Here is a 15,494-nt window from a genome sequence, read left to right on the forward strand (position 1 = left end):
GAAGATCAGTTTGGATTCCGTAGAAATGTTGTAACACCTGAGGCAGAACTGACCCTACAACTCATCTTAGAAACTAGATTAAGGAAGGGCAAACCTATGTTTCTAACATTTGTAGACTTAGAGAAAGCTTTTGACAATGTTGACTGGAATACTCTCTTTCAAATTCTGAAGGTGGCAGGGGTAAAATACAGGGAGCGAAAGGCTATTTACAATTTGTACAGAAACCAGATGGCAGTTATAAGAATCGAGGGGCATGAAAGGGAAGCAGTGGTTGGGAAGGGAGTGAGACAGGGCTGTAGCCTATCCCTGATGTTATTCAATCTGTATATTGAGCAAGCAGTGAAGGAAACAAAAGAAAAATTCGGAGTAGGTATTAAAATCCATGGAGAAGAAATAAGAACTTTGAGGTTCGCCGATGACATTGTAATTCTGTCAGAGACAGCAAAGGACTTGGAAGAGCAGTTGAACGGAATGGACAGTGTCTTGAAAGGAGGATATAAGATGAACATCAACAAAAGCAAAACGAGGATAATGGAATGTAGTTGAATTAAGTCGGGTGATGCTGAGGGAATTAGATTAGGAAATGAGACACTAAACACTAAAAGTAGTAAAGGAGTTTTGCTATTTGGGGAGCTAAATAACTGATGATGGTCGAAGTAGAGAGGATATAAAATGTAGACTGGCAATGGCAAGGAAAGCGTTTCTGAAGAAGAGAAATTTGTTAACATCGAGTATAGATTTAAGTGTCAGGAAGTCATTTCTGAAAGTATTTGTATGGAGAGTAGCCATGTATGGAAGAGAAATATGGACGATAACTAGTTTGGACAAGAAGAGAATAGAAGCTTTTGATATGTAGTGCTACAGAAGAATGCTGAAGATTAGATGGGTAGATCACATAACTAATGAGGAAGTATTGAATAGTATTGGGGAGAAGAGAAGTTTGTGGCACAACTTGACTAGAAGAAGGGATCGGTTGGTAGGACATGTTCTGAGGCATCAAGGGATCACCAGTTTAGTACTGGAGGACAGTGTGGAGGGTAAAAATCGTAGAGGGAGACCAAGAGATGAATACACTAAGCAGATCAGAGGGATGTAGGTTACGGTAGGTACTGGGAGATGAAGAGGCTTGCACAGGATAGAGTAGCATGGAGAGCTGCATCAAACCAGTCTCAGGAGTGAAGACCACAACAACAACATAGTAAACATGTACCATTTTTGATTACTTAATATATTAAGAAAAATGTTTTATGTCTTTTTTTTACTTATTGCCTTGTAGGAAATAGACTATAAACTGACCTTACACTCTGATATTATATTCTTGTTTGCTTGTGTACTTTTTGGCATCATTGCCTCATGCATATTCTATTGAGAATTTAAATTTTTAGAAATAATTTCTGTCTTAGGAGTCTGTTGTGGAGTGACCTACTTTTTAATAAGAATGGTGGTGCACCATGGTTGCTATGTACAATTGTGTCATTTTCTTCTAACAAGTATTTGAGTTTCTTGAATGACTGTACCATGACTAATATTCCCTTTACTGTAATACTGTAATTTCTTTCATGATGAATTAACACTCTGCTTGCAGAGACAATTGATCTATGTTGTATTGCGTTTTCTCTATAATTTCATGAAAAATTTGTCATCCTAATCCATTGATGGATCTGCTGCTAAGTGAATTGGGTATCTGAAATCAGCATGGAATAATAATTGTGCTTTTTTCTAAAATTTCTTAAGTTACTTGGAAATCTGCAGTACATTACTAAGTCCACTTCCATGGTGCATTTTGTTTCATTAAAGCTAATAATGTAGGTGTATTTACGACAGCATTCAGTTGGAACTTCCTGTAGACACCTATCTAGACACCTATCATTCCCAGATATGATTTCAACTGCTTTTTGTTTACTGGTTCCTGACACAGCTTTATTGCATCCAACCTATGTATATCTGGCTTTATTTGCTTTGTATTAATATTATGACCCATAATTTTCCTTCATCTCTCTCAAACTGAGATTTGTATAACTAAATAGTTATACTAAGGATATAAATATAATAGAGGGAAACATTCCACATGGGAAAAATATATCTAAAAACACAGATGATGTGACTTACCAAACGAAAGCGCTGGCATGTTGATAGACACACAAGCAAACACAAACATACATGCAAAATTCAAGATTTTGCAACCAACGGTTGCTTCATCAGGAAAGAGGGAAAGAGAGGGAAAGACTAAAGGATGTGGGTTTTAAGGGAGAGGGTAAGGAGTCATTCCAATCCCGGGAGTGGAAAGACTTACCTTAGGGGGAAAAAGGACAGGTATACACTGCACACACACACATATCCATGTGTGTAGAATCGAATTGGTATCCCATCAGGTCCAGTGGACTTTCCTCTGTTGAGTGATTTCAATTGCTTTTCTATTCCTTGGACACTTATTTCGATGTCAGCCATTTTTTTCGCTCGTGGGAGGATTTAGAGAAGGAACTGCAGTGCGGTCTTCCTCTGTGAAACAGCTTTGGAAAAAGTTGTTTAGTATTTCAGCTTTAAACGTGTCATCCTCTGTTTCAATGCCACCATCATCCCAGCATGTCTGGATATGCTGTTTTGATCCACTTACTGATTTAACTTAAGACCAGAACTTCCTAGGATTTTCTGTCAAGTCGGTACATAGAATTTTACTTTCGAATTCACTGAACGCTTCACGCATAGCCCTCCTTAAGCTAACTTTGACATTGTTTAGCTTTTGTTTGTCTGAGAGGTTTTGGCTGCGTTTAAACTTGCAAGCTCTCTTTGCTTTCGCAGTAGTTTCCTAACTTTGTTGTTGAACCATGGTGGGTTTTTCCTGTCCCTCACAGTTTTACTCAGCACTTACCTGTCTAAAACACATTTTACGATTGCCTTGATCTTTTTCCATAAACACTCAACATTGTCAGTGTAGGAACAGAAATTTTCGTTTTGATCTGTTAGGTAGTCTGAAATCTGCCTTCTATTACTCTTGCTAAACAGATAAACCTTCGTCCCTTTTTTTTTATATTCCTATTTACTTCCATGTTCAGGGATGCTGCAACGGCCTTATGGTCACTGATTCCCTGTTCTGCACTTACACAGTCGAAAAGTTCGGGCCTGTTTGTTGTCAGTAGGTCCAAGATGTTATCTCCACGAGTCGGTTCTCTGTTTACTTGCTTGAGGTAATTTTCAGATAGTGCAGTCAGTATAATGTCACTCGATGCTCTGTCCCTACCACCCATCCTAAACATCTGAGTGTCCCAGTCTATATCTGGTAAATTGAAATCTCCACCTAAGACTATAACATGCTGAGGAAATTTATGTGAAATGTATTCCAGATTTTCTCTGAGTTGTTCTGCTACTAATGCTGTTGAGTCAGGAGGTCAGTAAAAGGAGCCAATTATTAACCTAGCTTGGTTGTTGAGTATAACCTCCACCCATAATAATTCACAGGAAGTATCCACTTCTATTTCACTACAGGATAAACTACTACTAATAGCGACAATCACGCCACCACCGGTTGCATGCAATCTATCCTTTCTAAACACCGTCTGTGCCTTTGTAAAAATTTCAGCAGAATTTATCTCTGGTTTCAGCCAGCTTCCCTTACCTATAAGGATTTCAGCTTCGGTGCTTTCTATCAGCGCTTGAAGTTCCGGTACTTTACCAACACAACTTTGACAGTTTACAATTACAATACCGATTGCTGCTTGGTCCCCGCATGTCCTGACTTTGCCCCGCACCCTTTGAGGCTGTTGCCCTTTCTGTATTTGCCTGAGGCCATCTAACCTAAAAAACTGCCCAGTCCATGCCACACAGCCCCTGCTACCCATGTAGCCAACTGCTGGGTGTAGTGGACTCCTGACCTATCCAGCGGTTGATGATTTTAAGTATACATCTTCCCAGGTTTCTTTTGCTAACATTTGAATAAAAATATTAACCTTTTCTGGGGAGAAGAGCCTTTTATATTTCCACTTATATTAAACCACCTCAGGTACAGAAGAATTTATGCATGTTACTATTGTGTTGTGGTCTGAAAGACCTAAGTTTATATTTCGTGCCTCAGAAACATCATTTTCAATATTTGTAAAGATATTATCTAATAGGGACGAAGATGACTGTTATTCTTGTGGGGTCCATGAAGAGTGGTTTCACATGAAAGCTGGTTAGGATACTCAAAAGCTGTCTTTTTTCTTCATTTTCAATTAACAGGTTAATGTTAAAATCCCTGCATTGTAATAAGTTCGCTTCATTGTTATACAAAATGTTTAGTACTGCTTCCAAATTTTAAAAAAATGTGTTTTTGTCACCTAGTGGTGACCTGTATATTGATATGACAATTAGTTTTTTATGCTTCTCCTCAGATTTTAGCTCTATGGCACATGATTCCAAATGTTTCTTGATATTTAGACAACATGTTTCAGATATAACTTTATACTGCAGCTCAGCCCTAGCATATATGCATACTCCACCATTTTTACAAACACTGTGGCAATAATGAGATGCTAATTCAAAATTGCTTATATTTATAATACTTAATTCACTGACCCTGCACCAATGTTCTGATAGACAAATACGAGAGACATCTACAAAGTCGTTTATGGCGACTTCTAATTCTAATACTTTATTCTTGAGACACTGAATGTTTTGACTCTTTATCTTGAAAGTTTTGCAAGTATTTGTTATTTTGGCAATACCTGGTGAAGTGCTGCTTTGTTGTTGATTTTTGACACTTATCTGTAATTTTTCAGGCTTATTTGTCACCATCTCTTCCTTTTCTTTATTTGGTGCCATAAAAAAATCATCACTAAGTGAGGCAGTTGTACCTAGTCTTTGACTCCTCCTCAGGCAGTGTTGATCAGCTGCTACTGTTGTTGGAAGTTCAGTGGCTGCTGCTGTTGGTGCTGTTGGTGATATGGTTTCTCGTACAGTAACTGTGTATGCTTTTCTTACTGACACTGTTTCTGCTGGAGGTGGGGCTGCTGCTGTAACTGATGATGATTTTTCCTCAGCTGCTGCTGATTCTGCTGCTGTTGATATAGATTTAGTTGATATTGCTGTTTCTTCTGTTGTTGTTGTTGTCATCATTGTTTTTGTTGATGTTGTTGTTGGTGATGGTGGCATGGGGGGTGGGGGCTGGTACTGTTGCTGCTGTCATTTGTGTTGCACTTGCTACAACTGGCTTTGTGGTGGTTTTACTGATACTGCTGTTTGTGTTGCAGATATTTGCAGGTGCCTCTTGATTTTTTTTTTCCAGTGATTTTTGGGTCACAATTTCCTTCCATAGACTGTTCAAGTGAAGGCCGTATGATGTGTGAAACCTGCACCCTTGTCGCTAATATTGACAACATCAACATTTTTGAATTGCTTGCATATATCAGAAAGAAGGTCATTGGCAGCTCTGATCTCCTTGTTTACACAAGACCAATGTGGCAAATCCTAGCGGTGGGGAATGGTCACAAAGAGAATGTTTGTGTGCGACATTTGAACCAGTTGTTTCCTTAATTCTGAGCAAGCTGTGGATGTTTTGTTTCTGTATATATTGTTTGAGCTACCAAACAGAGCTGTAAAGTTGCCTGAATATAACTCCATAATTTCTTTATAATGGATAGCATTCATTATTTCTTAGAGGGGCACTCCTGGCTTGACAAAGCTCGTGGCTTTTGTAACTGCTGTCTCATTGAAACATGAGATGATTCCGCATCCATGGCTATCGGCTAGAATATAAAGTTTCGTCAAGCGATCACGAATGTTTTGCTGTGACATAGGTACATGTTGTCATAGGTTGTGAGTCTTCAGGAGTTTAGAAACGGCTGGTTTAGGTATCTGAATGTTTGCAGTCCTATTTTCTGATGCAGAGTCATCACTTACTGTACTTTGTATGACATATTGGTTTTTTTTAAAGGAATTGATGAATTTGGTAACTCTCTGCTGTTGCCAGTATCACATTTCCACTCTGATATTGTGTTTTCAGCTGTTTTTTGCGACAGACTAGTTTTTCATGCCATAAATAGAGCTCTCTGTCACATACAATGCATATGATGCCATTTTTGCCACCTCTCTTGTAGTTTTTACACATGCTACAACTTGTTTTAGTGTTGATACAAGTTCTTGTATCTGAGTGAAATTTGTCATACGATTTACCTGAGTTCTGTTGCATGTCTTTGTTACAGTCGTGTTTTAAAACCTTGAGATAATTTTGTTTGAACAGACTTTTCCATTATATTTGTGAACTAAATCATCTGTGAGACATTTTGAGCAGAACCACATCTTACGTTTTGGAATCTGTATTTACACATTTATAATGTAACACAGTTTTACATACCGTGCACATTAAACCTTTTGCTGCACATTTCTCGCAGATGCGGGGGTCCAAACATATAATTTCACTCGATTTGAGTTAATAAGTAGCTCATGTGAACAGGAAAATAAGAAAACTCTGCTGCAGTTTCCCACAGGCTACCTTTATTGATGCAAACAGCATGGAGAGAGGTCACTTTACAAAGCATGGTATGCGCAGGAACACATAGAGGGAAAAAACTATGTGCAAACAAGTGTTAAATGCTGTTAACTGCAACACAGTGGAAGGTCATGCTGTAATCTCACTGCCAGTAAGCTTAATAACACAAATGAAGGAAATGAATGCATCAGAAGTTTCTGTAGCTAGATGCTCAGATGATCCAGTTTCATCTTCAAACAGAGATAAGTCAATGGTTACATGTACTTCAGAAGAAATCGCAATTGAAGAAGAAAAGGCAGCAGTTGTACCCTTTGAACCTACAGCAACACTACTTGTGCACCCACCTACATGCAATTCATCAAAAATATCATCGTCAGCAGAAAGGCCAGCTGCAACAGCAGAAAGACCCCCGGAAACTACAGTAACAGTAATCTTATCCCCACCTACAAGCAAGTCAATAGCTTCATCATCTTCAAGGGAAATGACAACATCATCTCAAGGTAAATCAACAAGCAAGTCAACAGCTTCCTCATCTTCAGTAAAGAAGACAGCATCTACTGAAGAAAAATCAACATCCTCGCAGAGAACACCAGGTAAACGTAAAGTTGTGTGTCCTCCTCTTCTGAAGGATTTTTTAACCACGGGCATGAGAAAGAAGAAACCACAAAAATAGGTAATAGCCTAAAAAACTTCTTCATTTTTCATCAAAACATAAGGGGAATAAGAAGTAAACTAGATCAATTAGAAGTTAACATAAATTACAAAAACTTTATGAACAATACTCAGATCTTATGTTTCTCAGAACACCATATTACAGAAGGAATTGAAATTTTACATATAGACAGTTATATCCTTGCCACCTACTACTGTACAGGTAGCATGGGAAAAGGTGGAGTAGCTATTTTCATTAAAAATAACTTAACTTTTAGATTTGTAGATGTAAGGAAATATTGCATTGACCAACAGTTTGAAGTATGTGCAGTAGAATTGACATTAAACAGTTCTAAATTAATAGTGGCTACAGTATACAGGGCACCAGTAATCAATTTCACAGTCTTTATGGTTCAGTTAGAATTGTTACTATCAACCTTATTTAAAAAAATAATGACATTATCTTACTAGTGGACTTTAATGTCAACTTCGCAATCAAATGCAACAACAAAGTAGAGCTCCAGAATTTGCTGAGTTCCTACAATCTTACATCAGTGGTTGACTTTCCTACTAGGATCACGCTTGACTGTCAATCTCTGGTAGACAATTTATTTTTAGATGTAAGTTTATACCAGAACTTCACTGTCACGCAGATCTTAAATGGTTTATCAGACCATGAGGGACAGCTCCTCACTCTACATGACTACAGAGCTCTCAAGAAAACAGTCCCACCCTGGAAGGCAATCAGACTTATGAACAGAGTCCCTGGAAATTTTTAACCATAAGCTGTAGCATGAAGACTGGAATTCAGTGCACAGAGTGGATGATGTTGATACAAAGTTTAACCTATTCATAAATGAATTCCTATCCCGCTTTGAAGAAGCTTTTCGTAAAAAGTATGTTAGGAACAATATTTCCTCATCCTTAAAGAAGCCATGGATCACAAACGGTATTAGAGTGTCATGTAAATGTAAGAAGGAACTTTATATTGCAACCAGAGGGTCCCAGGACAGAGAATTAATCAGCCATTATAAAATGTATTGTAAAATCCTAAAGAAAGTTCTCCAGACATCAAAAGCAGTGTATTATGTAAAAGAAATGAAGATGGTCTGGCAAATAGTTAGCAAGGAGACTGGGAACAATAAAAAAAAGACCCATAGAAAACTTCAAAACCAAACATGAAGGGAATCTTGTGCAAAATCCTGAGATCATAGCTCAAATCTTTAATAAACACTTCCTGTCAGTATCTGAGCAAATAGGTTGCAAGGGTTCTGTGAATGATGCCATGACCTTTTTGCAAAATGCTGTCCCTAATAAAATCATTCAAATGCTTATTATACCTATTACAGTATCAGAAATTGAAAGAACAATTGCCTCCATGAGAACCAAGAACTCCTGTGGAGTAGACAATATTTCTAGCAAATTGTTGAAACAGTGTTGTACTTCTGTAAGCAGTATACTGTGTCACATTGTCAATGCCTCTTTGCAACAAGGAATTGTTCCTGATAGACTAAAATAAGTCTTTTAGCCATGTCATTTTGCAGTTGGGAAGAGTTTATGAAACACAGTGAGAAACTGCCTTAAAATAAAATAAGATGTATCATCATATAAATCGAACATTAAGCTGCAAAGTCTTATCACATATGTAACTCTTTTAGTGTTAACTGCTTATATTTGTAGTAGTTATGTAACTTTCTAATCATTACTTGTAAACATAGTGTATAAGTACTTCTCATTGACAATGTAAAAATTGACACACACTACATCCATGTGAAAGTCTCACAGTTGGACCCATGGTGTAAGAAATAAATAAATAAAAGATTCATCATATGACAATGTGGACGCTCCATGAGTGAACTTTTCTTCATACCTTCTCGTGGCTTCATTGTTCTTTTCCATTACTTTTCTGATGACATAACAATGAAAACACAAATACTCATGATATAAATCTGTGCTATTACACATTAACCACTTTTCCTCATTCTTTTTGTACTTTTGTTCGGACCTAGTATTCTGCCAATATACACTTGGTGCCATGTTGAACCCAGGAAGATCTATCTGTTTAAGCAAATCTGTTATTTTCGTTAGCAAAGTTGTCTAAAATAGTTTGCATAAATGCTTTTGTGGTCATTTTGTCCCCTATCAAAGCCATATTTGTATTCTGGATAGCTTTTTTCCGAAACAGTGTTAGACAAATAAGTGTCCTAATGGCTAAATACTACTCATAATTATATGCTTATCTGTTGTAGATTCTGAAGTTAAATTTTAACTGAAAATGACATAGTATTGATATTCACTGTCTGATTCACAAATTCCATCATGGTCACAAATCACATCACTTCAATCACTACAAATAATGGCACCTACCGTTGGTGAAGTTGCATGCTGCTACAGCTGGTTCTATGTTGAAGCAATGCATTGAACTGCAACTCTGTGGACAATGGCCAAATCTGCATTGAACTGAAACTCAGTGGACAATTGCCATCCTGCATTGAATTGCTCAAAATGGTGGTTGCATTGCCTGGCTCTTCTTCCTTGGTCTTATTGGCGAAAGATGTGCTTATGTCTGCTCTCATAAATATAACTCAAGTTCTTTGTGGTTGTGATTGTTTAAATTGTTGTACATCTTCATTTGAACTACTCAGCTTACCAATGACTGGTCCTGGTTTTGATTACACATTCAGTTGTAATTAATAAGCAGTTGTGAAATATTATTACTTTGTGTTAGTGTTGGTGTTTAATTGCTTAGCAGTGCCTTGTTTGTTGTCCTGCCAAGGAGAATTTCTTTATACTTTTTCTTGTAAACTAATTTAAATTATTAATAAAACATTTAATTCTTCTTTCCAAATGGTATCTGTTATGTTCATGATGCTTCAGCAATGTCTCAAGCACTCTTAGCATTGTACAATTGCTCATCCTTGAACAATGTATTTCAGTGCTGTCACTTGAAATTATGACTGCTGACATTCTTGTTCTTATTAGTTTTGTATTTTTTGTTGTCATACATATTGCTGCTTGTTTATATGAACAGTTATGTCACAGTCCTGAAGTACACTTCTTGATATATCTTCACATTTGTCATAAATAATTTTCAGATCTCTGACAACACTTATTAATTCTTGTCTTGGACTTGTTTTTCATATGTGGAATTCTTACTCATAATGTGGTCACCATGTGCAAGGGTTCTGCAGTATAAAGTCAGATGTCTTCCGGGCTTGCAGAACTGTCATCCACCTTGTTCTCCAGAATGTAAACGTACTTATATTACTCAAGCCTACTTCAATGAGTGCTAATAGATTTTAGTTTAATAAACAAATTTATTGCTATATTTAAATACAATAAACCTTTTCACCGTAAGGATCTCACACAACTGATCTATTTAATATCCAATTGACTTTATTTTTGTATATAACATTGTTAACATTTTCCTAAGGAAGGCCTCTGTTTGAAGTATTCCATTAAGCAATGTACAGTAGTGTGGTCTCTCCGTTACACTTTTACTGACATCAGAGCATCTGTCACTGGGTCCATAACACTGCACAAAGTCCAATAAATACTTCAAACAGAAATTACTAAATACAGGTGAAGCTTAATCTAGTTAACATGTTACATAAATAAATCATTGATTTACAAAATCAAAACCTCATTTAGTGGTAACTTGTGTTAATTCAACAGTATTCGTTCCACATCATTATGAAGTGTCGTATTCATGATCTATGGAACAAGTACTAACCTAATCTAATCTAATCTAAGTATAGTATGCTTGCTCATTCATAATCAATACTGAGAATACAGAAATTTTAAATAAAAAAAAGGTATTCATGAGAATGTCCCAAATTAAAACTTTGAAATTTCTTTACCCTTTCAATATTGGTGTGCTTCAGCTTAAGCACCTTGCAACTAGAATATCGTTTCCTGCTGCAAATTGTTTGAATTATTAGGTATCTATTATCAGCTATATTTTCAATCTATGAGGAATTCAGTCCAATTCAGTTTCATTTTCATTATGCAGAGATACTCTAAGCATCAGTCCATCATTTAAGAAGTTAAGTAAAATATTGGGAATGATATCCTTAAGTGGCTGGTTTTGCTACAGGTACTCACATCATTGTTCAGTATGGATGTGGCTGTTGTTACTTGAAAACTAATATCTTGAAAAATAATATACACTGATCAGCCAGAACATTATGACTACCTACCTAATACCAGTATGGCCACCCTTGGTGCGAATAACAGCAGGAATGCATCATGGCATGGAAGCAGTGAGACCTTGGTTGGTCACTGGAGGGAGTTGGCACGACATCTGCACACACGTCTCCTAATTCATGTAGATTCCAGAGAGGTTCAGGTGGTGAGCTCTCACTCCAAGTTCAGTCACATGCCAGATGTGTTCAATTGGGTTCAGATCTGGTGAGTTAAGGGGCTAGCACAACAACTGGAACCCACCACAGTGTTTCTCGAACCACTCCATCACACTCCTGGCCTTGTGACATGACGTTTTATCTTGCAGAAAAATGCCACTGCCTTTGGAAAACATGATCATCATGAATGTGTGTACGTGGCCTGCAACCAATGAGCAATACTCCTTCGCTATCATGGTGCCTTGCACGAGCTCCACTAGGCCCTTGGATGCCCATGTGAATGTTCCCCAGAGCACAGAGCACTGTTCCACAGTACAGGTGTCAAGGAGCTGTTCCCCTAGAAGACAATGGATTCGTGCACTTCCATCACCATGGTGAAGAAGATATAGGTATTCAACAGACTATGCAATGCTGCCTCTGTGCTAATGTCCAGTGCCGATGCTCATGTCCACATTTAAGTCATAGTTGCCGATGTCATATTGTTAACATTGGCAAGACATCTGACATCTGTAATGATGGGTGGTCGCCCAACCCCACAATGTCTGAATGTGGTTTCACCTTGCTTTTGCCACTCGTTGAAGACGCTCACCACAGCACTCCTTGAACACGCAACAAATCATGAAGTTTCTGAAATGCTCATGCCAAGCTTTTGGACCATCACATTCTGCCCTTGGTCAAACTCAGATAGATCGTACGCCTTCTTCATTCTGCACGCGGACAGCACACTCCATGATACTACATGCACTGTGCATGAGTCTAACGAGCAGGCATTCCTCGCCAGGTGAAGCTATCGCTTGGATGGGTGTATATCAATAGAAGGTCGGAGGTCATAATGTTCTGGCTGATCAGTGTATGTATATTATGGGGAAGTGAGTATTATCTTAATGTTTTATTTTCTACTTTCTGAAGATGACAGGGTAAGCTATCACAATAAGACAAAGATCAAGATTTTAATACATAATTGTTGGTAATCTATTAGGTAACAGTTCTGTAAGAGAAATATTTTTTTTATATAACTGTATGTGTGGTTAATATCTGCAAGTTAGTCAGAGACTATTATAATGCATAAATTTCGTTTTTTAGCACACGCCACCAGAGGAAGTGAAGGAAATTATAAAGGAGGCTCCAATGAGCCCACAATTTTTAGAAAAAGTTATGAAGTGTGGATTCATAATATATGATATTTCAGTGGACTCAAGTCAAATCAGTGATGCAATGTGGACATTGAAAGGTAAGTAAATGAATTCCTTAATAGAGAATAGCTTGAATTTTACAAAGTGTTACTGACTTTGCTCTTACACAATATTAAGCACATCACTGAGAATACATCTCAAACCAGTATGATGATCATGTCAGTCTTCCAAGTGGTATGACAAGCCTTGGATGAAACATTCTGTGGGACATGTGAATACATGGATTGGAGAACCATTCAGGAAGAGGAAAAAGAGGTTGAGGACTCACATAATAGTGTGACTAATGCACTGTCACCCACATTGTTGCATCTTAGACAGTGCAGTACATGGTGTGCAGTCTGAATGCTTCTGGTAAAAGGTCATTTACATGGCTAATTTCCAGCAGCGTTTAGTCTGAGCATAGAAGCAGCCATCCTACTCCAGATGTCTCCAGCTTATTTGGTATAAATCTTGAAAAGACAGAGCTACAGAGCAAATATACACTCCTGGAAATGGAAAAAAGAACACATTGACACCGGTGTGTCAGACTCACCATACTTGCTCCGGACACTGCGAGAGGGCTGTACAAGCAATGATCACACGCACGGCACAGCGGACACACCAGGAACCGCGGTGTTGGCCGTCGAATGGCGCTAGCTGCGCAGCATTTGTGCACCGCCGCCGTCAGTGTCAGCCAGTTTGCCGTGGCATACGGAGCTCCATCGCAGTCTTTAACACTGGTAGCATGCCGCGACAGCGTGGACGTGAACCGTATGTGCAGTTGACGGACTTTGAGCGAGGGCGTATAGTGGGCATGCTGGAGGCCGGGTGGACGTACCGCCGAATTGCTCAACACGTGGGGCGTGAGGTCTCCACAGTACATCGATGTTGTCGCCAGTGGTCGGCGGAAGGTGCACGTGCCCGTTGACCTGGGACCGGACCGCAGCGACGCACAGATGCACGCCAAGACCGTAGGATCCTACGCAGTGCCGTAGGGGACCGCACCGCCACTTCCCAGCAAATTAGGGACACTGTTGCTCCTGGGGTATCGGCGAGGACCATTCGCAACCGTCTCCATGAAGCTGGGCTACGGTCCCGCACACCGTTAGGCCGTCTTCCGCTCATGCCCCAACATCGTGCAGCCAGCCTCCAGTGGTGTCGCGACAGGCGTGAATGGAGGGACGAATGGAGATGTGTCGTCTTCAGCGATGACAGTCGCTTCTGCCTTGGTGCGAATGATGGTCGTATGCGTGTTTGGCGCTGTGCAGGTGAGCGCCAAAATCAGGACTGCATACGACCGAGGCACACAGGGCCAACACCCGGCATCATGGTGTGGGGAGCGATCTCCTACACTGGCTGTACACCACTGGTGATCGTCGAGGGGACACTGAATAGTGCACGGTACATCCAAACCGTCATCGAACCCATCGTTCTACCATTCCTAGACCGGCAAGGGAACTTGCTGTTCCAACAGGACAATGCACGTCCGCATGTATCCCGTGCCACCCAACGTGCTCTAGAAGGTGTAAGTCAACTACCCTGGCCAGCAAGATCTCCGGATCTGTCCCCTATTGAGCATGTTTGGGACTGGATGAAGCGTCGTCTCACGCGGTCTGCACGTCCAGCACGAACGCTGGTCCAACTGAGGCGCCAGGTGGAAATGGCATGGCAAGCCGTTCCACAGGACTACATCCAGCATCTCTACGATCGTCTCCATGGGAGAATAGCAGCCTGCATTGCTGCGAAAGGTGGATATACACTGTACTAGTGCCGACATTGTGCATGCTCTGTTGCCTGTGTCTATGTGCCTGTGGTTCTGTCAGTGTGATCATGTGATGTATCTGACCCCAGGAATGTGTCAATAAAGTTTCCCCTTCCTGGGACAATGAATTCACGGTGTTCTTATTTCAATTTCCAGGAGTGTAGTTGTAGTTGGGACAGCTACTAACTACACCTACAGCAGCATTGGCAAAACACAGTCGTTTAGTATCTTCCATCAAAACATAAGAATATAAATAAAAGGATGAACTTGTAATACAAATTCAGAAAGATAAAAGCTGTTAACATTGATATACATATTGTACAGTATACTAACAGTAATGGGAATTCTGTATGAAGCAGTTCATGAAGGAAACGAAAGGCAACCACTCGCCTTTAGTGGATTGATGCATGGAGCAGGGTAACACATTATGGATGTAGTACCTATTACAAGTTGTGAAAAAATTATAGACCTGAACAAAGAGTATGTTGGTCCGTGACTCATTGATTTTCAGAAATCTTGGTTGAATCAATACCTAGTTTGTCAAGGGTTCTTAGTACAGACATTGTCAAAGCCAAGTTAAAAGGTTTCTGAAAACCAATGAGTCATGAACCAAGTTATAATTAATATTCACACCAATGAGTCATGAACCAAGTTATAATTAATACTCATTGCTCAGTTCTACAATTTTTTCACAACTTTTTTATTTGGTACTAGTACCACTTTTGAAGCTTTTTGTTCCTTTGGTTGCCAATGTTTTTTTTCTTTTTGTCCTGTGCTGTTGGTGATAATTTTAATGAATATCTTATACATTACAGAGAGGAGGCTGGTTTAGTCTTTTTTTTCTGTGAAATATGGTGGTGTTGGTCCAGTGGGTAGAGCACTAGATTCCAGTCTTCGTGATCATGGGCTCAATCCCAGTTAGGTGTGGGGATTTCTCCTCATTCCAGTCCCTCTGTGAAGTTATAGGTCCACTTGGCATGTCATCAGAATAAGTTCTGGGAGTAAAAACGCTATTGAGGTGAAGGGACCACTGCTACTTTCAGTTGCTGATAGTCCAGTTACAGGTTTACATCACAGTGTTAACC

General features: G+C 39.3%; 1 protein-coding gene across 1 annotated transcript in view; it reads left to right on the forward strand.

The window, feature by feature from the left end:
* LOC124798615 (flocculation protein FLO11-like) overlaps positions 1 to 15,000 on the forward strand; it is a 144,161-nt gene extending 129,161 nt beyond the window's left edge. The window contains exons 3-6 of the mRNA XM_047262133.1: positions 6,586 to 7,056; positions 12,385 to 12,392; positions 12,559 to 12,706; positions 14,921 to 15,000. Of these exons, the coding sequence (XP_047118089.1) occupies positions 6,586 to 7,056; positions 12,385 to 12,392; positions 12,559 to 12,706; positions 14,921 to 15,000 (707 nt within the window). The remainder of the gene's footprint in view (positions 1 to 6,585; positions 7,057 to 12,384; positions 12,393 to 12,558; positions 12,707 to 14,920) is intronic.
* The last annotated feature ends 494 nt before the right edge of the window (positions 15,001 to 15,494 follow it).

Source organism: Schistocerca piceifrons, chromosome 1 (genome assembly GCF_021461385.2).
Source record: "Schistocerca piceifrons isolate TAMUIC-IGC-003096 chromosome 1, iqSchPice1.1, whole genome shotgun sequence".
Classification (NCBI taxonomy): domain Eukaryota; kingdom Metazoa; phylum Arthropoda; class Insecta; order Orthoptera; family Acrididae; genus Schistocerca; species Schistocerca piceifrons.